This window comes from Rhinoderma darwinii, chromosome 1, assembly GCF_050947455.1.
Source record: "Rhinoderma darwinii isolate aRhiDar2 chromosome 1, aRhiDar2.hap1, whole genome shotgun sequence".
Classification (NCBI taxonomy): domain Eukaryota; kingdom Metazoa; phylum Chordata; class Amphibia; order Anura; family Rhinodermatidae; genus Rhinoderma; species Rhinoderma darwinii.
The window spans coordinates 260,464,320-260,490,338 of record NC_134687.1 but is presented as its reverse complement, the minus strand read 5'-3'; the positions used below and the strand labels follow the sequence as shown (position 1 = coordinate 260,490,338).

Here is a 26,019-nt window from a genome sequence, read left to right as displayed (position 1 = left end):
TACATGGCAGACCCGGAGGCCGTTGTCTGGCCTCCGGTTGCCATTTCAACCCCCACGATTGCATGGGGGCTGCCAAAGTGCTACAAACCCCCTAAATGCGTCGATTGCAATCGATCGCCGCATTTATGGGGTTAATTGACAATCAGCGGCGAAGAGCCGCTGATGGGCAACACTGGAGTGTCAGCTGTCGGGGATAGCTGACCTCCCGGTTCCCGACAAAATTCCATCTAACGTGTGCAAACCTCATCATCAACTGCAAAAAACGTCTGACTGCTGTGCTTGCCAACAAGGGTTTTGCCACCAAGTATTAAGTCTTGTTTGCCAAAGGGATGAAATACTTATTTCTCTGTGCACAATCCAAATAAATATATATAATTTTGCCAATGTGATCTTCTGTTTTTTGTTTTTTTTTATATAATCTATCTCTCACTGGTAAAATTAACCTAGCCTAAAAATTCTAGACCGTTCATGTCTTTGACAGTGGGCAAACTTACAAAATCAGCAAGGGATCAAATACTTATTTCCTTCACTGTATACACACACAAAATTAAAAATTGGCATTAACCCCTTGACACACTAGGACACCCCCGTATATCCTGGTGTGAGGGTTGAACTATGGAGCAAGCTCAGGGGCTAAGCCCACTCCATACCATGCCGATGTCAAATAAAGTTATGGATTTAAAATGTGGCGAAAGAACTTTTTTTTTAAACAAATCGTTTTTTCTTTGTAAAAAGTAGTAAAACATAATAAAAACCACATACATTTGGTATCGCCATAACTTTATTCTGCTGGTCAATATGGTTAAGTTGTCGTTTTTACCGCAGGGTAAAGGACATGGGAAATCAAAAATAAAAAATAGAATAGGAGGAATCAGTTTTTTTCTAATTCCACCCCACAAATATTTTTTTTTATCAGTTTTCCAGTTCATTATATGGTACTTTATAGTGCTAATAGAAACACAACTCCTCCTGCAAAAAATAAGCCTTCACAACACTCAACTGACAGAATTTAATGTAATTTTTTTTTTTTAAAAGGACGGCTCTTCAAAGCCAGGGAGTGAAAAACTAAAAAAATGGCTGTGGTGCCAATAGGTTAAAGCGTACTTACATTTTTAGAATAAGCTAATATACCGTATTTTTTGGACTAGAAGACGCAGTTTTTATCTTAGAATATACTGTAATCTCCTGAAGGCAAACAGCTGCCACTGTGTGAAGAAGGCAGAGACTGAGCTCCGAGCTTCAAAAGTCCTTGCAGTGCAGAGTAATGGAAGCAGCACGTCCTGTGCTGTGTGTAAAAAAAAATCTCTGCGTTGTCTGCGCACTGAACAGTCACATCTTACATCTTACACACAGAATTCAGTCAAATCTTAGGGTATATGTTCACAAAGCTTATTTTCGGCCATTTTTCGGGCCGTAAACTGCCGAATGTAGCCATTGTTTCATGGACTCTATAGAAAAACAGCTCCAAAGACGGCCGTAAAAAACGCTGCAAAAAAAACGCAAGTTGCTCTGATTTTCAGCCGTTTTTCAAGTAACTTGCGTTTTTAGAGGGGTTTTTCTATTGAGTCAATGAAAAACAGCTCCAAAAAACGTCTCAAGAAGTGACATGCACTTTTTTAAACAGGCTCTGTCACCAGATTTTGCAACCCCTATCTGCTATTGCAGTAGATAGGCGCTGCAATGTAGATTACAGTAACGTTTTTATTTTTGAAAAAACGAGCATTTTTGGCCAAGTTATGACCATTTTTGTAGTTATGCAAATGAGGCTTGCAAAAGTCCAAGTGGGTGTGTTTAAAAGTAAAAGTCCAAGTGGGCGTGTATTAGGTGCGTACATCGGGGCGTTTTTAATACTTTTACTAGCTGGGCGTTCTGATGAGAAGTATCATCCACTTCTCTTCAGAACGCCCAGCTTCTGGCAGTGCAGATCTGTGACGTCACTCACAGGTCCTGCATCGTGTCGGACACATCGGCACCAGAGGCTTCAGTTGATTCTGCAGCAGCATCGGCGTTTGCAGGTAAATCGATGTAGCTACTTACCTGCAAACGCTGATGCTGCTGCAGAATCAACTGTAGCCTCTGGTGCCGATGTGTCCGACACGATGCAGGACCTGTGAGTGACGACACAGATCTGCACTGCCAGAAGCTGGGCGTTCTGAAGAGAAGAGGATGATACTTCTCATCAGAACGGCCAGCTAGTAAAAGTATTAAAAACGCCCAGATGTACGCACATAATACACGCCCACTTGAACTTTTGCAAGCCTCATTTGCAGAACTACAAAAATGGTCATAACTTGGCCAAAAATGCTCGTTTTTTAAAAATCAAAACGTTACTGTAATCTGTAATAATAGCAGATAGGGACTGCAAAATCTGGTGACAGAGCCTCTTTAAGAGCTTTTTTTTTTTTAATGCATAAAAAACGCCCCGTGGGAACAGAACGCCATTTTTCCCACTGAAATCAATGGGCAGATGTTTGGAGGCGTTCAGCACCCGCATTTTTTTTTCGGGGCATTTACGGCCCGAAAAATAGCTAAAAACAGCCTGTGTGAACATACCCTTGCTGTTCAGTGAGCAAATTAACACAGACATTAGTACACACAGCACAGGAAATCTGTGCAGGTACTTATTCGCAATGACCTTCTAGCCACGCCCCCTCCTATGTACAGAACCGCAAGCAGAGCGGATTCAACACTGTTAACCCCTGCCTCTCCACATCTGAGGTCTGGTGAGATCAGGGGAGGATGAGAGCACTATAGCTGCCAATATTTTGTATTTCTGTATCTGACATTGTTATCGGGCGCTGTGGCTGGCATTGTACTGGAGCACTGTGGTACCCTATGGTCTCAATATTACCCAGGAAATTTTGTTTAAAGGCAAAACCTTTTTTTCTCCACTTATATGCTACAATTTATGGGCACGTCTGATGGACCAGTGCGTCCTATAGTCTGAAAAATACGGTATACTTGACATGAGGAATAACAATATTTTTGGCCATTCATGTATGTGCCACTATTTAGCAGCTAATTCTCAGTTGTCTTGAAGCTAGTGGGCAGAGCCCATCGACTGTCATGTCTTCTATACTCAGCGATAGAGCAGGATTCTAAAATTATATATATATATATATATATATAAAGCAAGTAATATAGTTGAGAATCCAGCACTGGCGTGACATGGAAACCTTACCATCACGTCTGTGTTTCTCTCTGCTCCCACTTCCTCCCCCTGCACACCGATCCATAGACGTACATGCAGCGCGAGTCACTCTCGCTCCCCCTCTCCATAGAAAGTTATAGCCAAGCAGTGAAATGACACCCCCACCTTCTGCAGCGCACCTGTAGCTAGAGACTGCCAATGCTTGACAGAAGGTACATTACTTTGTTGGACTTTAAAAAGTTGTTTTTTTTAATCAGGTATACTGTTAGATCAGCATAAGTGGTTTGAAAAGTTAGTGTCCATTTAAAACAAACTTAATATTCATGCATACTTTGGCATAGAACTTCCAGGCATAAGTTAAGTAACCAACCTCCTTTGGTGTGTTGTACTATGAAACCCAGCGTGCACAGTAAACCACCTGTCATAGTAGAAATAAAGGTGCTCCAGCTGGCAGCACTGTTGAGAGAATCAAAGAAAATTTGTGTCAGGTGACATCACCATTATACACTAAAGGACAAAATCAAATCGAGTTTTAAGAAACTTTGTGGTTCTCTTAGCAAGAGCCGAAAAACTCAACAGCGCAGCCACTGGAGTGTTTGTTTTCACTGTCGCGAGAGGAAACTACTGTGGATATCAGAGTAAAACATGCCACTGGCGGTTGCTGGCCTCAGCCTGAAAAAATGGTGAATTGGAGGATTGAAGGTGAATTAGCTACACTAGGTCTCTTACAGTATTTCAGGCTACAGCTTCAAAATCTTAAGTAGAGATGTGCCTCAGCGTTCATTTTTAAAATAATCACATTTTATATTGTATTACCACCTGGCTGAAACCTTGATTGAAATAAATAGAAGCATTAAGAAGTTTGGATACCTACACAAGGAGGAATTCACAGAGTTTGTTTTTTTTTTTAAGAGTTTGACGCGGAAACCGCGCTGCAAAATACGACAAAAAACGGCCGAAAATGCCTCCCATTGATTTCAATGGGAGGCAGAGGCTTTTAACCCGCGGAAAAAACGGCTTGCGGGAAAAAGGGACATGCCCTATCTTTGGTCGTTTGCGCCTCTGACCTCCCATTGACATTTTTTTTTATTTAATTTTTTTGTTTTTAAAGATTAACAGATAATGAATTTTCAAATAGGAACGATAAATGGGATGAGCAAAGGAGATCTTTATAGCCACCGAACTGGCTGACTATGGTTGCAGCTTCCAGTCCAAGTTTACTGTAGAAAAAGAAGTCCCAAGAATACACAGTAACATAAGGCTCAGGGTTTTATTACACTGATTTTGAGGCAGAAACAGCAGGGGGGGGGGGGGGGGGGAACAAAGAAAAAATAAAAAAAAATACTCTCCATTGATTTCAGGGAAGGTAGGAGGAGTTACAGTGCTCTGTAACCACATAGGTCTGCATGTGAGCTGTATACACAAAACAGTAGAATCATTTTAAGTCAAGACTAGTTCAATTTATATGCATTGGAGTAATAAACACATAATTGGTTGCAAAGAGGAATGCTGATGAGGAAAAAGTCACCGGTGATCTTGCGACTACTGCAAGCATTAACCCCTTCCTGCACTGCAAGATTAGAGTGTGGGGAATTGGTGCTGCCCGCACCACGCCGTAACAGTAAAATACAGATGACACCCTGATGCAACGGCAGGGATCTAAGTAAATTCTGACTCCATTCAACCCCTTAGATGACACAGTGAATAGCAACCATAGCTCCTATGCAAGCCCACCCACAACACCATCATAGGGTGCCGATAGGTTGCAATGGCAAACGGGGGTTGGCCTGAAATGTACGCAAGCCAATTACCATGCCTAAGGCTGCATGTCAAGGCACAGAGGCGAAGGCTATGGGAGGAAGTTCAATACTGGGCCCAGTCCAAAAGTTTTCATGAGTATGCGCTCTCCTCCTGAACAGACTGGAGCGCTGAGGGTTAATATTCTTTGTTCACAGTGATTGGGATAGGGCCAGTTCACACGTTGTGTAAAATCCGCAACATAATACAGTAGCAGCAAAGTGGATGAGATAGAAAAAAAAAAAAATCTCATTCACACAATACGTAAATACTGAGCGGAAAAACAACTCACAAATTGACATGCGATTGGAATTTTATTCCGCAGCATGTCAATTGTATTTGCGTAAATGCTGCTTATTTGTTGCGGATTTTCCTCATTGAATTCAATGGAGCGGTAAAACCTGCAACAAATAGCAATTGCGCAACTCAGAAAAAAAAAAAAATCTTAGACTTATCCAGAAGCCTGTGTTTCTTTTTCCAGGGATGACGTTTCATCCCATGTGACCGCCGCTGCAGCCAATTACAGGATGCAGCGGTCTCCTGGGATGAAAAGTCATCCAGGAGGCTGGCCTGCTAGTAGGCCTGCTAAATGCTGCAGTTTTCCGCAGCAGACATTCCGGCCGAAAAACTGCACCACAGTTTGAAGCGGTTTTTGTCCTGGTACTCCCTGTGGCCACCGGGAAGGATACGCAGTGTACCTTTACGCAGCGTATCCGCCCAATGTGAACTCAGCCACAGAGTACTAGGGCAGTGCTGTAGTGTCCTGTACTTATCACACTGCCTCCCGCTCTGCTGCGCAGTCCTCCTCCTATATCCCCTTCCTTCTTCCTCCTTGCAAGCCCCCTTACAAGTTAACATTGTCTGCATCCAGAGGGCACAAACCCAGTTGAAAATGGTGGTGCCAAGGGGCCCGATGCAGGTGCACAGTTTGGCGCTATGGTTAAAGCGGCCTTGATTGGGGGTGCCTGCAGTCATCTCATAACCACTAGAGAGAACAAGAAGACAGTATTAAGGCAAGTATATAAAGGGGTTCTCTGCTGTGGACAATCTTTACTTGTTAGAAGCATCCCTTGACAAAGAGCATAACGCAGAGTACACCCCTGCCGGGACCCCCAGTGATTAGCTGTAATCTGTGGGTAAACTTCACAGTAAGTATTAACCCCTTACCGACATTTGCTGTATGGATACATCATGGAAAGCAAGTGCTTCCCGCATTTTGCCGTATCAATAGGACAAATGGCCGACACCGGCTCAGAAGCGGAGTCGGTGCCACCATCCCCAGATGTCGGCTGCATCTTATAGCAGACACCCTGGGGTAATGGCGAATACTGAAGTTTGCTCCGATCCCCGCCATTAACCCCTTAAATGCAGCGGTCAAAAGCGATCGCTGCATTTAAGGTGTTTGCAGCGCTTCGGAACCCCTGCAATGAATTGCAGGGGTTCCAGTGGCTGCAATGGCAACCAGAGGCCTAGAACTGGCCTCCCGGTATGCCTAGCACAGAAGCCTTCCAGGACCCGCCTGGCGGCAGAACCTGAACGGCTTCGGTAGCCGGCGGCAAGATGGCGCCGCCTCAGGAGCTGAGCCGGCGTCATCAGCGGTGGATGTCAGCTGTATGTTACAGCTGTAACGGCAAGAACCGGAGCTAGCTCCGACCCCTACCATTAACCCCTTACATGCAGAGAACGGAAGCGATCGCTGAATCTTAGAGGTTGCTTGCAGATAGTCAGCCCTGCCATGCACTCAGGGCTGGCGACTGCTGCTATGGCAACAGGAGACCTAACAATGGCCTCCTGCTCTGCCATTACAGAAGCTGATTAGGCTTCCCCTCCAGGCCGGGGCCTAATCAGCTTGCGGTCAGTGAATGACTGACAGATCTAATACATGCACTACATAGGTAGTGCAATGAATTAGAGAAAAAAAAAAAAATCTGACAGTTGGACCTTCAAATAAAATAAAACACAAATAGCCCTGTACACTTATCAAGTCCTTTATTATTAAAAAAATAAATAAAACCATACATATTTGGTATCGCCGTGTCCGTAACGGCCTGAACTACAAAAAAAATTACGTTATTTATTCCACACGGTGAACGGCGTAAAAAAACAAAAAAAAAACGACACCAGAATTAGTTTTTTGGTCACTTTGCCCTACAAATATTGGAATAAAAAGTGATCAAAAAGTCGCATGTATCCAAAAATGGTACCTATATAAAACTATAGCTCGTCTCACAAAAAACAAGCCTTCATACAGCTCAGTCAACTAAAAAATGAAAACGTTATGGTTCTCAAAACTTGGCGACAGAAATTTTTTTTTTTTACAAAAGTAATTTTATTGTGCAAAAAGTTGTAAAACAATAAAAGTGCTATAAATTAGGTATCGCAGGAATCGTACTGACACGCAGAATAAAGTTAACATGTAGTTTAACACGCATGGTGACGCTGAATAGAAAAAAAAATATCATGCCAGAATTGAAGTTTTTTGGTCACCTTGCATCCCCAAAAATAGGATAAAAAGTGATCAAAAAGTCACATGTACCCCAAAATGGTACCAATAAAAACTACAGCTTGTCCCACAGAAAAAAAAAAAAAAAAAAAAAAAAAGCCATACCACTGCGTCTATGAAAAAATACAATTAGTTAAAGAGGCTCTGTCACCAGATTCTCAAATCCCTATCTCCTATTGCATGTGATCGGCGCTGCAATGTAGAGAACAGTAACGTTTTGTTTTTAAAACGTTCATTTTTGGCCAAGTTATGAGCTATTTTATATATATATATATATATGTAAATGAGGTTTGAAATGGACAACTGGGCGTTTTTTATCGTTATGTCCAACTGGGCGTGTATTGTGTTTTTAACTGGGCGTGTTTACATGTATGACGCTGACCAATCAGTGACCAGTCAGCGTCATACACATCTCCATTCATTTACACAGCAGCGATGTGCAGCCACATAAACAGAGATTAACGTTAATCAAATGTCCTGATAATGAATACACATGAAATCCAGCCTGGACGTCATGTGTATTCAGAATCCTGACACTTCTGACTCTTTTCTGTGAGATTTCCAGCAAGGGAAACGAAATCTTGTTTACCTCCGTAATCTCGCGAGATTACGCGTGGCTTGTTGGAATCTCACAGAAAAGATTCAGAAGTGTCCTGATAATGACTACCCATGACGTCCAGGCTGGATTTCATGTGTATTCATTATCAGGACACTTGACTAACGTTAATCTCTGTGTATGTGGCTGCACATCGCTGCTGTGTAAATGAACGGAGAGGAGTGTATGACGCTGACTGGTCACTGATTGGTCAGCGTCATACACAAACACGCCCAGTTAAAAACACAATACACGCCCAGTTGGACAGAACGAAAAAAAAACACCCAGTTGTCCATTTCAAAGCTCATTTGCATATATATATATAAAATAGCTCATAACTTGGCCAAAAATGAACGTTTAAAAAAAAAACAAAACAAACGTTACTGTTATCTACATTGCAGCGTCGATCACATGCAATAGGAGATAGGGATTTGAGAATATGGTGACAGAGCCTCTTTAAGGCTTCCATAAGTCAGGAAATAAAAAACATGCAGTTGTGCAGGCCCGAGGGGAACATTGAAACATCTGTTTCAAGAGACGAATTATCAAGAACCAGGAAAGGGAGGGCCCAAACATATCTGCTGGAAGCGAGGGCGCCCGTATTATACCAAGACAACACTTTGCAGCAAAATTCCACAAACTGCAAAGGTACGAAGTGTGGACCATAAGGAAGGACATTTTTTTTTAACCCAGTTGTTATTATACCACCAGACTATGCCCCTGATGTACTCTGCACAGCTTACATGTGCCCCCACATTATAAACGGAAACACCAGCAATACTCAAACAAAATTACTAACAAGCAAGTCCACGCTCCAAAAGCCAACTGGTGCGGCCTCCCCTCTGAACCCTACAGTGTGCCCAAACAGCCGTTTACTTCCACATATATGGCATCACCATACCCAGGTGATCCCTTTCAACAATTTTTGGGATAAGCTGGGCACAACATATTTGCCACTGAAATAGCATATTTAGAGAAAAATTGACATTTTACTTTGCATCATCCGCAGCGCAATCATTTATGGAAAAGACCTGTGGGGTGAAAATGCTCACTACACCTCTTAATAAATGCGTTGAAGGATGTAGTTTCCAAAATGGGGTCACTTCTCAGGGGTTTCTTTTATTATTTTACATCAGAGCCTCTGCAATTGTGAACCAATACTGTGTAAGTTACCAAATTATGCCTCAATGTCGCATGGTACTCTCACTCCTGAGCCCTGTCAAATGTCCAGGCAAAAGATTAGGGCCACATGTAGGGAGGTTTCTAAAATCGAGAAACACAGCATAATAATTAGAGAGCTGTCTTGTTATGGTGGCACAAGCCGGGCACAACACATTGGCATATCTATGGAAAAAAAAAATCCCATTTACTCTGCAACATCGAGCGCACACTAATTCCTGCAAAACACCTGCAGGGTTAATATGCTCACTACACCCCTAGGTGAATACCTTGAGTGGTGTAGTTTCCAAAATGGGGTCACTTCTGGGGGGGTTTCCACGGTTTTGGTCCAAAAGAGGCTTTGCAAATGCAACACAGCGACCAGAAACCAATCCAGCAAAATCTGCACTCCAAAAGCCAAATGCCGCTCCTTCGCTTCGGAGCCCTGCTGTGTGGCCAAACAGCAGTTTATGACCACATATGGGGTATATCTGTACTCGGGACAAGTTGCTTTACAAATGCTGGTGTTCATTTTCTCAACAAATAAAGGAAAAAAAGAAAAACATTTTAGCTAAAGCTACGTCTTATTGAAGAAAAAAAAAAGGATTGTTTTTTATTTTCACTGCCCAATTCTAACAAATTCTATGAAACACCTGTGGGGGTCAAAATTCCCACTACACCCCTAGATGAATTCCTCAAGGGGTGTAGTTTCCTAAATGGAGTAACTTTTTTGGCGTTTTCATTGTTTTGTCCCCTCAGGGGCCCTTCAAATGCGACATGGCCTCCGCAAACCATTCCTGCTAAGGGATGATTTACACGAACGTGATTTGCGCCCGTGCAGTTTTCACGCGGGTCGCACGGACCTATGCAAGTCTATGGGGCAGTGCAGACTGTCCGTGGTTTTTACGCAGCGTGAGTCCGCTGCGTAAAACTCACGACACGTTCTATATTTCAGGGTTTTTCGCGCATCACGCACCCATTGAAGTCAATGGGTGCGTGAAAATCACGCGCACCACACGGAAGCACTTCCATGGGACGCGCGTGATTCGCGCAACAGCAGGAAAAGAATGAATGTAAACAGAAAAGCACCACGTGCTTTTGTGTTTACAAACATCCAAACGGAGTGTCATAATGATGGCTGCTGCGCGAAAAGCACGCAGCCGCGCATCCATATGAACATGACACACAGAGCTGTAACTCTGCTGACACGCACGCAAAACGCTCACGTTCGTGTAAATCCGCCCTAAATGTGATCTCCAAAAGCTAAATAGCGCTCTTTCCCTTCTAAGCTCCGCCGTGTGTCCAAACAGCCGTTTATTACCACATGTCGGGTATTGTTTTACTCGGGAGAAATTGCTTTAAAAATGTTGTGGTGCTTTTTCCCCCTTTAGTCCTTGTGGAAATGGAAAAAATAAATAAAAATTAGCTAAACCTACATTTTCTTTGAAAAAAAATGAAGATTTTAATTTTCACGCCCTAATTCCAAAAATTTCTGCAAAAAAACCTGTGCGGTCAAAATGGTCACTATACCCCTAGATAATTTCCTTGAGGTTTGTAATTTCCCAAATGGGGTCACTTTTGGGGTATTTCCACTCTTGGCACCTCAAGAGCCCTTCAAACCTGACAGGGTGCCTAAAATATATTGTAATAAAAAGAAGGCTCCAAAATCCTCTAGGTGCTCCTTTGCTTCTGAGGCTGGTGCTTCAGTAGTATAGAACGCTACGGCCACATGTGGGATATTTCCTAAATCTGCAGAACCTGGGCAATAAATATTGAGTTGCATTTTTCTGGTAAAACTTTGTGTTACAAGAAAAATTTATTAAAAATTTATTTCTGCAACAAGAAAAACATTAAACTTGTAAATTTCACCTCTGCTTTGCTTTAATTCTTGTGAAACGACTAAAGATTTAAGAAGTTTTCTAAATGCCTTCTTGAATACTTTGAGGGGTGAAGTTTTTTAAATGGTGTGACTTATTGGGGGTTTCTAATATATAAGCCAGTGCACAACTTAACTGGTCCATGGAAAAAAAAAAAACAGCCTTTTGAAAGTTTCTTGAAACGGTGAGAGATTGCTTCTAAAGTTCTAAGCCTTGTAACATCCTAGAAAAATAAAAAGGATGTTTGAAAAACAATGTCAAATTAAAAGTAGACATATGGGGGATGTTAATTTGCAAAAAAAAAATTGTGCGGTATCACTGCCTGTCTTACAAGCAGGTACATTTAAAATTTAGAAAAATGCTACATTTTCGTAATTTTTCGCTAAATTTTGGTGTTTTTCACAATACTGAATGTATCGAGCAAATGTTGCCAGTAACAAAGTCCAATGTGTCACGAGAAAACAATCTCAGAATCGCTTGGATAGGTAAAAGCATTCCAAAGTTATTACCACATAAAGTAACACGTCAGATTTGAAAAATAAGCCTGTCAGGAAGGTCAAAAGTGGCTAAAGAGGGAAGGGGTTAAATGTCCCTGCAACACCACCACAGGAGACATTAAGCATTATACAGTGCACATGCACATAAATGGATTGCCTGTGTAACCCAGGTCCTCTAGAATAAGAGATGCGCTTTGTAACCGCTCTCCATCTGGCCAAGGAATGAGGATACTGAACAGGGGACTTCACTCTCTAAGGGCCTGTTCACATCGTTGGCTTTCCGTTTCGGGGGTCCATCTGAGGTTTGAGTCGGGTGAACCCCGCAACGGAAAGTCAAACTAAAACCACAGCTTCCGTTACCATTGAGATCAATGGTGACGGAAACATTGCTAATTGCTTCAGTTAGTCACCATTCTGGCAGGTTTCCGTTTTAACGACAGAATCAATAATGCAGCCGACATATGGACCGTATATCACGGGCTGAACACGCTCGCGGGTGGGGCTCCTACCTCTTATGTCTCATGCACACATCCGTTGCCCGTCATACAGCCGCTAGTGACGGATCTGTGAAACACGGACCGCACACAGATGGCTTGTGTGCAGTCCGTTGTTTCAACGGACCAAATGAATGAAATGGCAGAGAATGTTCCGTCAAAAATGGACAGTAGGACCTGTCCGATTTTTGGTTGGAACAGCCTCACGGTTCTGTTAAAACAACGGAAGTGTGCATGGCCCCATATAAATGAACATGTCAGTGTGCTATCCGTTAAAAAAAATTGGATAGAAGACTGAAAAAAATAATTGAAGTGGGCATGAGGCGCTATGATGTAGTTAACTACAGTGTCATTTTTTAAAAAAAAAACATTTGCAAAGTTCCGTGCTTTTTTTTCTAAATATGATAATTTGGCTATACTTGCTAAATAGGAGGTGACTTTCTTTTCATTCTGGGCAGTGTAAGGTTTTCTGTATGATGCCGTCCAATCAGCTTCATACAGCTTCTCCCCCTTCCCAGCAATACAGCGTGATCATATAGTATACAACTACTATGCCCGACTATTTTCAACTAGTGATACCTCCGGATGTTTTACAGCTAGAACTTTGATATGAAAGATTATAATCTCATCTTTCATATGCCACCAGAATCGCTGAGATATGACTATTTGAAGTGATCTCCCTTCCCTCCAGCCTCAGTCTCTCATACCGTATGAAGCAGCTTCATGCTGATAGGACAGCGTCAGAGGCTGTGAGGTAACCCCACCTCAGGAGAATCGCTGCTGTTGACACCTACTTGTCTAGTATAGGCTAATTTGCATAAGAAAGAATTTGCATAATAAAAGAAAAAAAAAAAAAAAGCCTGCAGACCAGCACAACACCCACCCTCCCAGTTTTAATCCCTTTTGTCGCATGGTTTATTAGAGGGGTGTAGTCTCCCAGCTAGTGCTGGGTGGACTTGTTTAATCTGCTAACTGGTTATTGAATATTCAACTGATGAACTAATGGTTTTGATTATTAATTTATTCAGGAGGTTATGATTTTATGTAATCCTTATTAAACATTGCGGCCTTAAGTTTTTTCCGAAAGGAAATATGTGTTTATTTTACTTGGTGATGAATGTTGGTTTTATTGGGAATTAGTGGGGTCCTGGGCTACCACGGTCTTTATAAATCGGACAACCCCCTTCACTATAACAGATACTCTAGGTGTCTTATTCCCATTCAGACATGTACCCGATTTCTATATACATATAGCTGCATAAAGTTATCAGAGTGCACACTGTTCTCTCTTTTTCTACAAGGATTACCACCTACACATACATTTATACACAGCGAGCAGACAACCAGGCTTGTTATACATCAGTCATTTATAAAGAGTTAGGCCCCATGCACACTACCATGAAAAAAAAAAAAAAAAATATCTGTAATTGCGGACCGTAATACGGTCCGCAATTACGGACCCATTTGGTTCTATATGGCACGGACCCCTTTCTGTATCACTACGGATAGGTGTCTGTGCCGTAGAGCTTTCCCGGGAATTATGGAGCACATCCTACTTTTCGTATTTTACGTGCCGTGCTCTCATACTTTGTATGGGAGCATGGCCCGAAAATGCGGCCCGCGGAGGTTGGCGGCCGTGATTACGGGCACGGCCGTGTGCATGAGGCCTCAGACAGTGGAAAAATAGAGTCGGAAGTTTGGCTTACAGACTCCTCAGCCTTGGCCGTCATTTTCTGTTTCGTGTCAAAATCATCACAGGCAGGCTTAAAATGAAAGCGAACACATTATAAAGCTGGAGGCAGATAGCACAGGATCACACCATCCACAAGAGGTGACGGGTCAGCCCGCCCTTTCCCCCTCTCCGCTTAGTAACCTCTGAAGATTTGAGAGAGCATGTCCACAACACCTTCTCATAGAAGTCAATAGGCCGATGTTTGCCAAAGGTTTCCGATATCCATGTGGCTGCTGTAAAAGCAAAATTACTTTACTGCTGTTCCCAAATAAGAAAAGCATTTCAGGAAAGATGGCTGCTTCCATACTAGTGTACAGAAAATATAAATTCAAAATAAAATCTGTTTTAGTAGATCGTTTTAATTTGTATAATAAATTATAGATAATAGATTCCCTTTAAGAAGGGATATCACTACAAATCCATTTAAAAGGAGATAACCCATGAATAACATTTATCACCTATCCAAATGCATGATCACAAGGATCCGACCACTGGAATCCAAGCAATCACGAGAACAAGGCTCCAGTTTGAGTAGAGCAGCGCATGAACGGAGCAGTAGTGCACAGACACGATCGCTGCTCCAATCAAAATGGGGAGACGGGACCCTTGTTCTCGTGATTGCTGGGAGTCCCACCGGTCTGACTCGCGGCGAGGATACATTTATCACCTATCTTGTGGACAGTTCACAAGTGTTTTTCATGGGCCTTTAAGGCGTAGAGTCATCTCAGGTGACTTTTCAGAATCAGTGTGTGTACATGAGGAATAAAAGAATTTCTGACCGTTCTAGGACTTGTATATGGCATTTTTTTTTTTTTAAAGCAGTTTTTCCCCTCTGTAGGCTCTGTATCCAATTTTCAGTTGTCACTGAATTCAGCTCCAGAGTAGGTGGAGCCTTGATGTCTCCCATACACAGAGGAAAGAGGAGATCTGGCTCTCCTCTCTCTCACACAAAGAGAAGCAGAAAGGAGGAGGACATTATACAGCAGTAATGAGCAGTGTTGCTGTGAATCTAGCAGTGAGACAGTACTTACTAGAAGCAGCGTTTCTCTGGAGCTGCTCTCTCCATAGACTTTTATGGGCAGCAGCCATAACCGGATCCCTCAGTGAAGCTGATAATCCGTCTAATTTCTGCCTCTCTCAAGACAGATTTTAGCAGAGAAATCGAGAGTGTATTATCTGTGCAGGAGGCGGGGAGGGGTAGAATGGACAGAGCAATGCGGAAAGGGGCTAATTTCAGTAATAAGATATATTTCAAAGTTTCGGGGATTTTTTTTGCTTTCTTTCGTTTGTACAAAATGTATTGAAATACGAGGGAGTGTTTGTCGTGATACGAGTTGTAGTTTTTATTGGCACTATTTAATAAATAAAAAAAAGCACATCCACCATGTTTGTTTTTTTTTTAGTTTGCGGTGTTCACCGTGCGGTAAAAATGACAGTTTAACTTTATTCTGCAGGTCGATACAATTACGGTGATACAAAATTTATAGAGTTATTTTTATGTTTTATCACTTTTACAAAGAAAAAACGAATGGTTTTGTGTCGCTGCAGTCACAATTACCACGGCATCTAAGTGGTTACACAGCCGGGATCTGAGTTTTCTCCTATCCCGGAAGTTGTAGCGAGGTGTTGGCTGTAACATACCCACGGGCCCGCTCCACACTCTCCCTTGGCAGCTGTCACGAACAGTTACGTCCCATGTCGCCAAGGGGTCAATTAGTTGTCTGGAGCATCTTACATACAGCTCTATATAACAGTTCCCGTGTCTGCATCGTACGTAGGACAAGATGATTTGACCATTTGTTCCTCCTATACCGTCTGGCATTTACAGTTCAGAGCAGGTAAATGTATATTACCAAGTGTGAGTACTGATGATACATCGACTAGGATAGTTCAATAGCTTTGTCAAATCTTACATAGACTGGTATAGGAAGTTTTCTTCTCCATTTAAGCTTGCAGCTAATTTTAGGATGCTGCTGGTTTCCGGTCACCTGAGATCAGAACGTTGTAGAAGATCAAATGACATGCTGGGTTCACATGTGGTGAAATGATGCTACAGTGATTCCCACGCAACTTCCCGTCCCCTAGCCGTTAAGTAATGTCACATACCTGAGTCATCCATTAACTATGGACACAATGTCATTGAAGCCTAGTAAATACACAGGACCAATGAGTTTGTTAGTGACCAAGAATGGAGGGAAGAAGAATGCTCGAGACAGCATCAAGATACAATAATGGTTTCTATTTGAACTTGTGTTATGTCACACAAAATCCCATTCCCAGATTATACCTACCCTGCCCAGAGCTTGGTTGGCGAATGTCCGTGCATGGCCGATGCACATTTTGCGTTATTAGTTAAAACACATTAAAGTATACCTATTTTTTTTTTTTTAAAAACATTTTTTAGCATAAATCAATGGTGCATGAAAACGGTAATAAAACATGTCATCTATCTGGTTAAAGCAAAAATGCTGCTTTCCCCTACACCTGGCTTTTGACCGGTCTTGTTACTCAGGGAGTGCAGAGATTTTGAAAAGTCACAAGGTCAACGATCATCATCTTTTTCCTGAGGGATCATATCTGAGCTGCAGAGACTCTGGAAAGGGGGGGGGGCTGCCGGCCTACCCACAGTTCTCCTGCTGAACAAATAGTCTTCTAGAAACGAGAAAAGTTCACACGAAGCGTTAACACCGTGGATTTTCCTCAACGCATTTGGTGTGGAAAACCCGTAGCATAATACTGTAGCAGCAAAGTGGATGAGATTTCCGCAGTGGATATTCCAGTGGAAAAACTGCTAAGCAATTTGGTGCGGTTTTTCAGACAGAATTCCCTGCGGCCACCAGGGCCGATACGCCGGGTACTGCTATTTTTGTAAAAGCACAAAAATAAAAAAAATAAAGCAATACAACCACAACACGTGAACACAGTCTCTCATCTCCCACCGTATCATTGAGAAAAATACTGTAGTCTTTTTAGTGTAAAATCGAATTGATAATGTTCTAAAGACTCTTCTGCAAGCCTAGAAAATAGATATGTTTTGTTACGCAGGCACAGAATGGTGGTCTGGGGGACATGGCTTATTCTTAGAAATCACCTAGAACAATAGATACGATCTAAACGGTTTTTTTTTTGTATTTTGCTGGGATAGGATCGTGTAATCATAGTGGCCCACAGCGTGAGCTTCTAACAAAACGTCCCCTTCCAACTTCAGGTGCAGTTTAGCCCTTTCATGACCAAGGGTCATTGATGCCCCTGTGTCCAGGTAAAAGGTTACATTTATGATATGCACGTCTTTAAACGATAATATCTTTGGAACCGCTTTGAATATCACAACTATTTTTACAAGACTTATAAGGCTTTCATTTTCTAGATTAGTTTAATTCAATGTTTTTATTATGAGCAGACAATATATATATTACACTGTACAGCTCTAACAATAATTAGTCCTCTTCTCTCTCTGTCAGCCTGGATCGTGAAAAGGGCTATATACACACGACCGTGAAAAAAAAATGGCCGTCAACAACGAATCAACTGTCAGTTTTTCATTGCTGTTTTGCACCAATGTGTCTCCAATGAGAAAATTTGAATCCATTCCCAAGCCATCTGACCATTTTTAACCAGCATTTGCCATCCATTTTTTGTGGTTGTCCCAACCCCCTGAAACACCATAGTGCCCATGTAGATAATGACGCAATACCACTGTAGATAGTGCCACATGGCCCACATAGATAGTGCCAGTGCCCACATATATAGTGCCACAGTTCGCCCTGAAGATAATGCCCAGTGCCCTTGTAGATAGCACCAGTGTCCCCTGTAGATAGTGCCAATATAATGCCACAGTAGCCATGTAGATTGTGCCACACCCTGTATATAGTACCCCCCTGTAGATCGTACACCACCTGTACATAGCAACATCCCCCCTGAATTTCGCAATATACCCGCTGCAGATAGCGCCACCCCCCCCCCCCTGTAAATGGCACCCCCTTCCTCTAAAATAGCACCACTGTAGCTCCCTGTGGGAGCGGAATCCGTCTGGCCGAAGATTCCGCTCCTACAGGAAGCCCCTGATGTCTCTTTCCATATATGGACGGTGACGTCAGGGGACAATTCTAAAAGCGGAATCCCTTGCCAGAGCAGGGATTCTGCTCCAGGAATAGCCCCTGACGTCACTGTCCACATATGGTTAGTGACACCAGGGGCTTCTCCAGTAGCGGAGTCCCCGGTACAGAGCAATGCGACACCGAGGATTCCGCTCCTAGAGAGAGCCGCTGACGTCATTGTTCATATATGGATAGTGACACCAGGGGCAGAATCCCTGGACAGTGTGTCGGCCGGAGATTCCGCTCATAGAGAGAGCCACTAACCTCACTGTCCAAATGGACAGTGACCGTCAGGGGCTCTCTCTAGAAGCAGAATTCCCGGCCCATGCGATCTGACACTGGGGATTCCGCTCCTAGAGTCCGTTCAGGTGGTGCCATCTAGAGCGAGGGGTGCGATGCCATATACAGCGGGGATAGAGAGACGGCGGGGGCTTCTTCTAGGAGGGGAATCCTCGGCCAGAGCGCTGGCCAGGAATTACGATGCTGGAGGGAGCTTAGGTGGCGCGATCTACAGAGGGTTTTGCACAGCGTACAGGGGGTCGTGGGTGGCACTATCTACAGTGGGGGGGGGGGTGTAATCCGGGGCTCTCAAAGCCCTGGCCGACATGAGTGTGCAGTGCTGCTCACACTGAAGCAGCACTGCACTCATTAAGCCCGTTCCAGGCGGTCAACGTTTATACACGGAGGCAAGAGGCCCATATACTGTTCTTGCACAGGGGCCCTCAGCTGTCTGTATCCGCCCTTGCGTGGAGAGTATGTAAAATGCCAGCTAAGGGTATGTTCACAGAGTTTCTTGGAACTGTTTTTGACGCGGAAACCGCAGCAAAAGCCTCCCATTGATTTCATTGGGAGGTGGAGGTGTTTCTCCCCCCCCCCCCCATGAGCGGAAAAAAAGCTTGAAGGAAAAAGTGACATGCCATATCATGCGTTTATGTCTCTGCCCTCCCGTTGACATTAATGGGAGGCAGAGAAGGCTTTTGTCGCAGCGTTTTTTTGCCCGCAGCGCTAAATGGCCACAGCCGAAAAACGTGGCAGAAGACACGGCAAGTGTTCAGGTGGCAGGTCAAAATCTGCCTCAAAATTCCTGAAGGAATTTGTGAACTCAGTGTGAACTAGTCTTAAATGTCACAACCGAAACGCACCTAAAAAGTGGAGTTTCTTTGCAAATGCTTGTATGAATGTGCAGGTGTCTGGACAGTGACTGTGCAGCAGCAATTGCTTTAGGAACCGAAACTGATCATACATTGATGGCCTATCCTCAATAGATATTCCTAGAAAACCACCTCAAATGGTGACATATTGTTGTTTCAGTCAAAAGCAGAGACTGGCAAAACCCCCATTGCAATTGTTTACTAAAAAGAGTCCTTTAGGCTTCCTAATGAATAGACCCCAATGCCAGAAAGCCATCGCCAAGCTCACAATGCTGGATGGTGGATACATGCCCATATTGATAGCACCAGCAGAGAGGGGATTTTCCCCAAACCAGAAAGTTTGGATAACGCTCAGGATGGCTAGTCACGGAGAGTGAATAAAACGCTTTACAATAGCATGAAAATGTAACTTATATAGTACGAATGGGAAATTTCTACAAAACCACGTGTACTGTAAACGGGGGATTGCCTGTAGTAAATGGCTTGTTCACATCTACATCTGGGATTCAGTCGTTTTTGCTGGACAAACGCAGAATTCCGTGATTCTTTTTTTCCAGCAAAACAGACATGACAGAAACCCAGCAAAATCTATTGTAAATGGGGGGCAATTTATTAAGACTGGCGTTTCATACGAAGCAAAGCCACACCTCCTTTCCATAAAATTAGCGAGGGCGGCGTAAAAAGGCCAAAACTTTTAGGCCCTTTAGCGTTTTCCTACGCGTAAAAAGGTTGATAAATTCTCCCCAATGGTTTCTCATCGGGCAGCGTTAGTATCCATCATGCGACGGATCCGGCGTTTCATCGCTCAGCTCCCATCACTGAGCAAAACAACGGAAAACCATAAAGTAGATGTGAAAAGTGCCTTAAAAGGAACATATGTATAAAATAGCCTGAGAAACAATTACGTAACAAACAAATTACGGCTATAATTTTTACTCAAAGAACTGTCTAAGCAACAGAAACCACAACGGAACCCATTAGTCAATGGGGACCGTCGGGGACTGGTAGGATCAGTCATACGATGTATACAGCACTGCATTATGGTTTGCGTTACAGCCTCCGTCAACCATAAGGCCCCATGCACACAGTCCGTGATTACAGGCATGGCAGGACATTCATCCGTATTTGCAGACCGTGCTCCCGTTATAAAGTATGGGAGCACGGTCCATAAAATAAATATATAGGACACGTCCCATTTTTTACAGAAGGTTTCTACGGCACGGACACCTTCCCGTAAATATATGATGAATGGGACGAAATCTACGTCGCAGATCCGGCAGGGTTTACCGGAGATTACAGGAGACAATAGCGCAGCATGCTGCGCTTTTGTGTACGGTAAAATCACGGACACCACGACGGAAACTATCAAAGTCAGTGGGTGCCGTCGGCAACTAGCAGCGTCCGTTGCGCAACGGAACCGTTGGCTCCATTGTTTCTTTGTTCTGCTCCTCTGACGGAGCAGAACAACGGAATGGTTCAACACAGGTGTGAACCCAGCCTTAGGGCCTGTTCACATCACTGTTCATTTCCGTTCTGGGGTTCCGTCGTGTGAACCCCGCAACGGAAAGTGAAAGCACAGCTTCCGTTTCGGTGAACATTGATCTCAATGGTGTCTGAAACATCGCTAATGGTTTCCGTTCGTCACCATTCCGGCAGGTTTCCGCTTTTCTGACGGAATCAACAGCACAGTCGACTCCGCTATTGATTCCGTCGGAAAAGCGGAAACCTGCCGGAATGGTGACGAACGGAAACCATTAGCGATGTTTCTGACACCTTTGAGATCAATGTTGACCGAAACGGAAGCTGTGCTTTCACTTTCCGTTGCGGGGTTCACCCGACGGAAACCTCCGATGGAACCCCAGAACGGAAATGAACGGTAATATGAACAGGCTCTTATACATAAACATGACGGCAGGACCAGACTACAGTTTGTTTCTAGTCTAACTATGGCAACACAGTTGTGCATAGAAGCTTTTTATACACAATAGCATATTTTTAATCATGACTATTTCCTTTTTTTTATAAATAAAGAAAACATGGCTGCAAAGGTGGAAACAAAGTAACAAGTTACAACATCAGTGCATAGAAAAGTGAAATGCTTGCCTAAGCTACCAATCAGGTTGCGGCTTTCATTTTTCCAAAAGTGAACCTGATTGGAAACGACTCGACTGTTGGCTTGTACTAGTGTTTATAACTGCCCCATGCCAGGAGAGCATGGCAGGAACAAGTCACTTACGTTTCGTGGGTACCGTAGAAGAATATGAGATGCTTGTTGGGTGGTGGTTTCACGGCTCCATCTTTGACGTCATCAACCTAATCAAAGAGCAAATTAAATATTCTATGTGGAAGCACAGAACAGCCCCTATATCCCCAGCGTGGTCTGGTGACCCGTACCCTCAGTGTGGCCGCTACAAATAACAAGGGCAAGACAGAACCTAGTGGTGGCAACGTCAGGCTGCCCACATCTACGTCTCGCTAGCTAGCTACCTGCACACAATGGCTGCCTCCCCCCAACAACTTGCTCCCCTGCACGTTAAATCCTCCGCGCCCCTCCCCCATCCCACCGATGCATGCCCAGAAAGTAGACTCGCTCTAACCCGGGCCGGCCAGTGCGGGTATCCCTTCATCTTGGCGAACACAAGGTCCCCCGGCTTAAACGGATCTGGCATGATTCGGTGGCAGGTGGCAGCCTCCTCTTTCCACTCTCAAACGGGTAGCCCTCGTCGCCGGAAATAACGCCTCTCCTCCTCTGATTGGTACCACAACTGCCATTCGCCTGCACAGGCAGTACAGAGGTGAATGATGGGGTCGCGACGGGATCACTTCCGGGTAGAGCTGTCATCTCCTGCCTGCTTCCGGCGGTGACTTGTGAGAGGATCAGCTGTTCGTCTTTACTACTAGAGCTTGTTATTGGAATCAATTTCATAGGAAATCATGAAGAAACTATTTGAAGGCTTTAAAGCTGAGATCAAATTCAAAGGGGCAGGGCCGGGACGCAAACTAAACGACGAGGCCAGGTATAGTGAGTATGATGGGCTTGAAAGGATCCTGCTGCTTGGGGTAATTAAAAGTTGTTTACCCATTTTCATACCCTATATTAGAGAGTTATGAGTTAATTAACTCCTTAATGACCGGGCCTGAAAATACCTCAATGACCAGCTCAATTTTTCTGTTTTTGCCTCTCTGCCTTTCAGCAGCCATAACTTTTTTATTTTTTCACTGACATGGCTGTATGAGGCCTTGTTTTATGCGAGAGAAATAGTATTTTTTTCCCCACAGTTTGGGGGTAAAAAAAATGTTTTCTCGGAATAGTTATTTTTTTTTTTTATCCCGTTCACGTTTCACGCTAAATAACCCATTAGATTAATTCTTCAGGTTATTACAGTCGTGTAGATACCTAATATGTGTAGGTTTTTTGTTTTTATTTAGTGTAGGGGCAATCAAATTTATTTAATGCAAAATAAAGTCTCTTTTTGGGACTTTTTTTATTTATTTATTTGTTTTGTTACTTATTTTATTTTTTTAATCTCATCAAGGCATAACTTTATTTTTTACTTGTAATGTATTAGCATACTTCTGTATGCTAATACATTACACTGTGTCACTATGACACAGGCTGCTAATCGGGCAGCATATAGCGTACCCAAACAGCAGGCACACGGAACAGACAGCACTGGGGTCCTTTGTAGGTCCCCAGGGCTGACTGCAGAGTGATTCCCCGGTGTTTAGCATCACTGGAATCCCGGTGATGTGATCAAAGAGGGGAATTCCCTTTGATCATGCCGCGGTCACGGACCGCGGTAATCAAAGGGTTAAACAGCTGGGGTCCGAATGTTTTCCGACCCCAGCTGTGTTCAGGAGGCTGCTATAAGATCACGAGCTGTTAGTTACAGCTCCTGCTCAGAGGACGAGCGCTCACACGAGTGCTCATCAGCCTGATCTACAGCGATGCCAAAAGACGTCTCTGTAGACTAAGCACCCGCACCGCCTGACGTCAAAAGACAGTGGGCGGTCGGGAAGGAGTTAAGGGGGATCCCATGTTCAGAATCATTATGTTTTGGCCAGAGTCAAGAGTGTCTCGCACTGGAGAACTTGTCTTGACCTGCTTTACACAAACAACCCATTGATTTGAATAAGCACTGTGTAATTATTAAAGGGGTTATTCCCTACCGGACAACTAATGACCTATCCACCTGATAGATCATCAGTATGTGATCTGTGGGGGTCCGACACCTGGATCCCACACCGATCAACTGCTCAGGCTGCCTCCAGGCACCATATGTCCATGGCGGAAGCAGAATGCTCCGGTCACGGAATAGCAGCAGAGCTGCAGTTCGGCAGCATGGCCGCTATGCGATGTACGGAGTCAACTGCTTCCGGCTCCGTACATCGCATAATGTGCAATAACATCCGCTGTCCGCAGGACGCCGGAGCTTAACGGTGGATAGGTCATCAGTTGTCTGGTAGTGGGAAAACCCCTTTTTTTTTTTGTCAAAGGACCCTAGCACCATGCATGGATTGTCCAGAGAAGGGAGCCCCTTTAACAGCTAAACATGTTGGGAAAATGGTTTATCAAAGATTTAGTGCGGACTTGTCACAGGAGCTCCTGACATCATGAATTCACACTCTGTTCTACTAAGCCACACATAAACGAATGCCAGAAGTTAGGAGAGCAAAAGCGGGCATCATTATCTGCTCCCTTTAAATGGCTTTTGTGACCCATAAAACCTTGATCTCTACAACTTAAAAAGAACAAAAAAAATCTACAGGAAACTAAAGGTGACCCCAGGGAGTATGTCTGAAATGTTGTTTTTTTTAGCATTTTACTCGGTTACATTTTTTTCCGCCATCCTACCCCATTTTTTTAAAAAAACAAAAAAACGTTTTATTGGTTTTACAGGGATTAAACTGATAAAACAGAACTAGTGTTCTCATAAGATACAAGTAGAACAGTTTGCAGTAACATCGCCAGTTTGGGCGGAAGGCGCAATAACAAAGAGAAGAATGTAAATCTACATAATGAGTCTATTCAGGACCCGTGAGTCGGACTTGTGTATGACATACGATGCAATGCTATCTTACCTTTTTATTTTTATATACTAGTTAAATCATATATTGATATGTCCACATTTGTTAAGAAATGTAAGAACTTTACATGACTGTAGAAATGTTAACTCCCCTTTATTCCTCCATTGAGACTCACACTTGCATAGGTAAACCTCCAGAGTGTAGCGTTTCTTTCGCTAGCAGCCGCAGACCCATAAAACATAAAGAAGATAGTGCACGGCTTATCTTCAGCTGTCCAGATCTGCAGACACACATGCATAAGGCTAATGGAAGCTCTAGGCCAGGTTCACACGTAGCGTAAATACTGCGGATTGTCCGCAACGGATTTCAGTACGGAAAATCCGCAGCATAATAAAGTAGCAGCAGAGTGGATGAGGTTTGAACAAATCTCATTCACACGCCGCATAAATGATAAGTGGAAAAAACCCTCAGATTCACCTGCGGTGCGTTTTTTAATCTGCAGCATCTCAATTGTATTTGTGTAATCGCTGCTTTTTTGTTGCGGATTTCCCCCATTTAATTCAATGGGAGGTAAAACCCTGAACGAATAGCAGATGTTGTGATTTTTGAGGCGGAAAAGCTGCGATTCAAAAATTGCAATTTTGAGAAAAAATCGTATATTTGCCCAGAATTCTGTGCCTCTTCGTCCAGGCCGGCATCCTGGGATGACCATTCATCCCATGTTACGGCTGCAGCCAATCACAGGCTGCAGCGGTCACGTGGAATGAAACGTCAACCTAGGAGGCCAGGCTGCAGGACGGCAGAGGGACGCATTGCCATGGCTACTCTAAGTATGAAACTTTTTTGTTTTTACGTGCAGTTTTATGCAGCGGACATTCCGGCTGAAAAACTGCACCACAATTTGGTGCGGTTTTTCGGCAGGAATTCCCTTCGGTGACAAGGGCGGATACGCTGTGTGCTTTTAAGCAGCGTAACTGCCCTGTGTGAACATCCCCTTACACCTCTACTGTAAGGTGAGGAGCTGAAAGGTTACAACCTTGGATAATTACCTGCTGGAGTTCTGCATCCAACCACTCCCTACAATGTGGGTGGAAGCCACTGCAGGCTGCAACAGACAGGGAGCCCAGTGAAGTTTTTAATTTCTACCACCCTGCCCATCCAACACCAAGATACTTACAGGGAATGTGTCGCTAGAAATATATATATATTTTTTTTCAGTTAAACAGGTAGTATATAAGTGATTACACATTGTTTTCATTTTTTCACAAGTCAGGAAATATTATAAATTAGATTCTAATTTATAACATTTCCATGCGCTGGTCACTAGAGAGAGCAATTCCCAAAATTGCAGCATTGGCATGTGGTAAAGCTGCAAATTTGGGGTAGACACACTCGCTCTAGTGTCCTCACACAATCCCCCCTCCCTTATCCTGGCTAGTGCCAGGAGAAGGAGGGGTTGAATCTTCAAACCTCCTACACTGTGTGCCGTCATTTTCTGAGCGAATGCACAGTGTAGGAGGATTAGATACAGTGGTAATCAGACAGTATAACACGAACATACACAAACATAATACACACATCACAGACACAAACATAACTTACCTGCTCCTGCTGCCGCCTCCGCTCCTATACCTTGCGTCTTTGCTGCCTTGAACATATGTTCGGAAGCCGCGACCGGAAGTCGTCATCTTACTGTCCTGTCGCGGCTTTTGGTCCACATGAAAATGGCGGCGGATGTCGCTCTACCAAAGACCTTCCTTTTGAACTGTGTGGGAGCTGCGCATGCACCGTTCCCACACAGACGGCGTACACTATAGTGAATGGAACGGCTCCCGTTCACATTCTCTATGGGGATGTATGTGCTGTATTCCATCTCTGTATGTGTCGTTAATCGACACATACAGAGATGAAGAAAAATGGCAGCCCCCATAGAGAAGAA

The 26,019-nt window shown here is 43.6% G+C and overlaps 2 protein-coding genes across 2 annotated transcripts in view; one reads left to right on the top strand and one right to left on the bottom strand.

Moving 5' to 3' along the window:
• HDGFL2 (HDGF like 2) overlaps positions 1-21,881 on the bottom strand; it is a 114,253-nt gene extending 92,372 nt beyond the window's left edge. The window contains exons 1-2 of the mRNA XM_075863724.1: positions 21,650-21,881; positions 21,289-21,365 (exon numbers count right to left, since the gene is read on the bottom strand). Of these exons, the coding sequence (XP_075719839.1) occupies positions 21,289-21,365; positions 21,650-21,721 (149 nt within the window). The 5' untranslated portion in view covers positions 21,722-21,881. The remainder of the gene's footprint in view (positions 1-21,288; positions 21,366-21,649) is intronic.
• Positions 21,848-26,019, top strand: part of UBXN6 (UBX domain protein 6) — a 72,332-nt gene continuing 68,160 nt past the window's right edge. Inside the window, exon 1 of the mRNA XM_075863729.1 lies at positions 21,848-22,069. Within this exon, the coding sequence (XP_075719844.1) occupies positions 21,987-22,069 (83 nt within the window). The 5' untranslated portion in view covers positions 21,848-21,986. The remainder of the gene's footprint in view (positions 22,070-26,019) is intronic.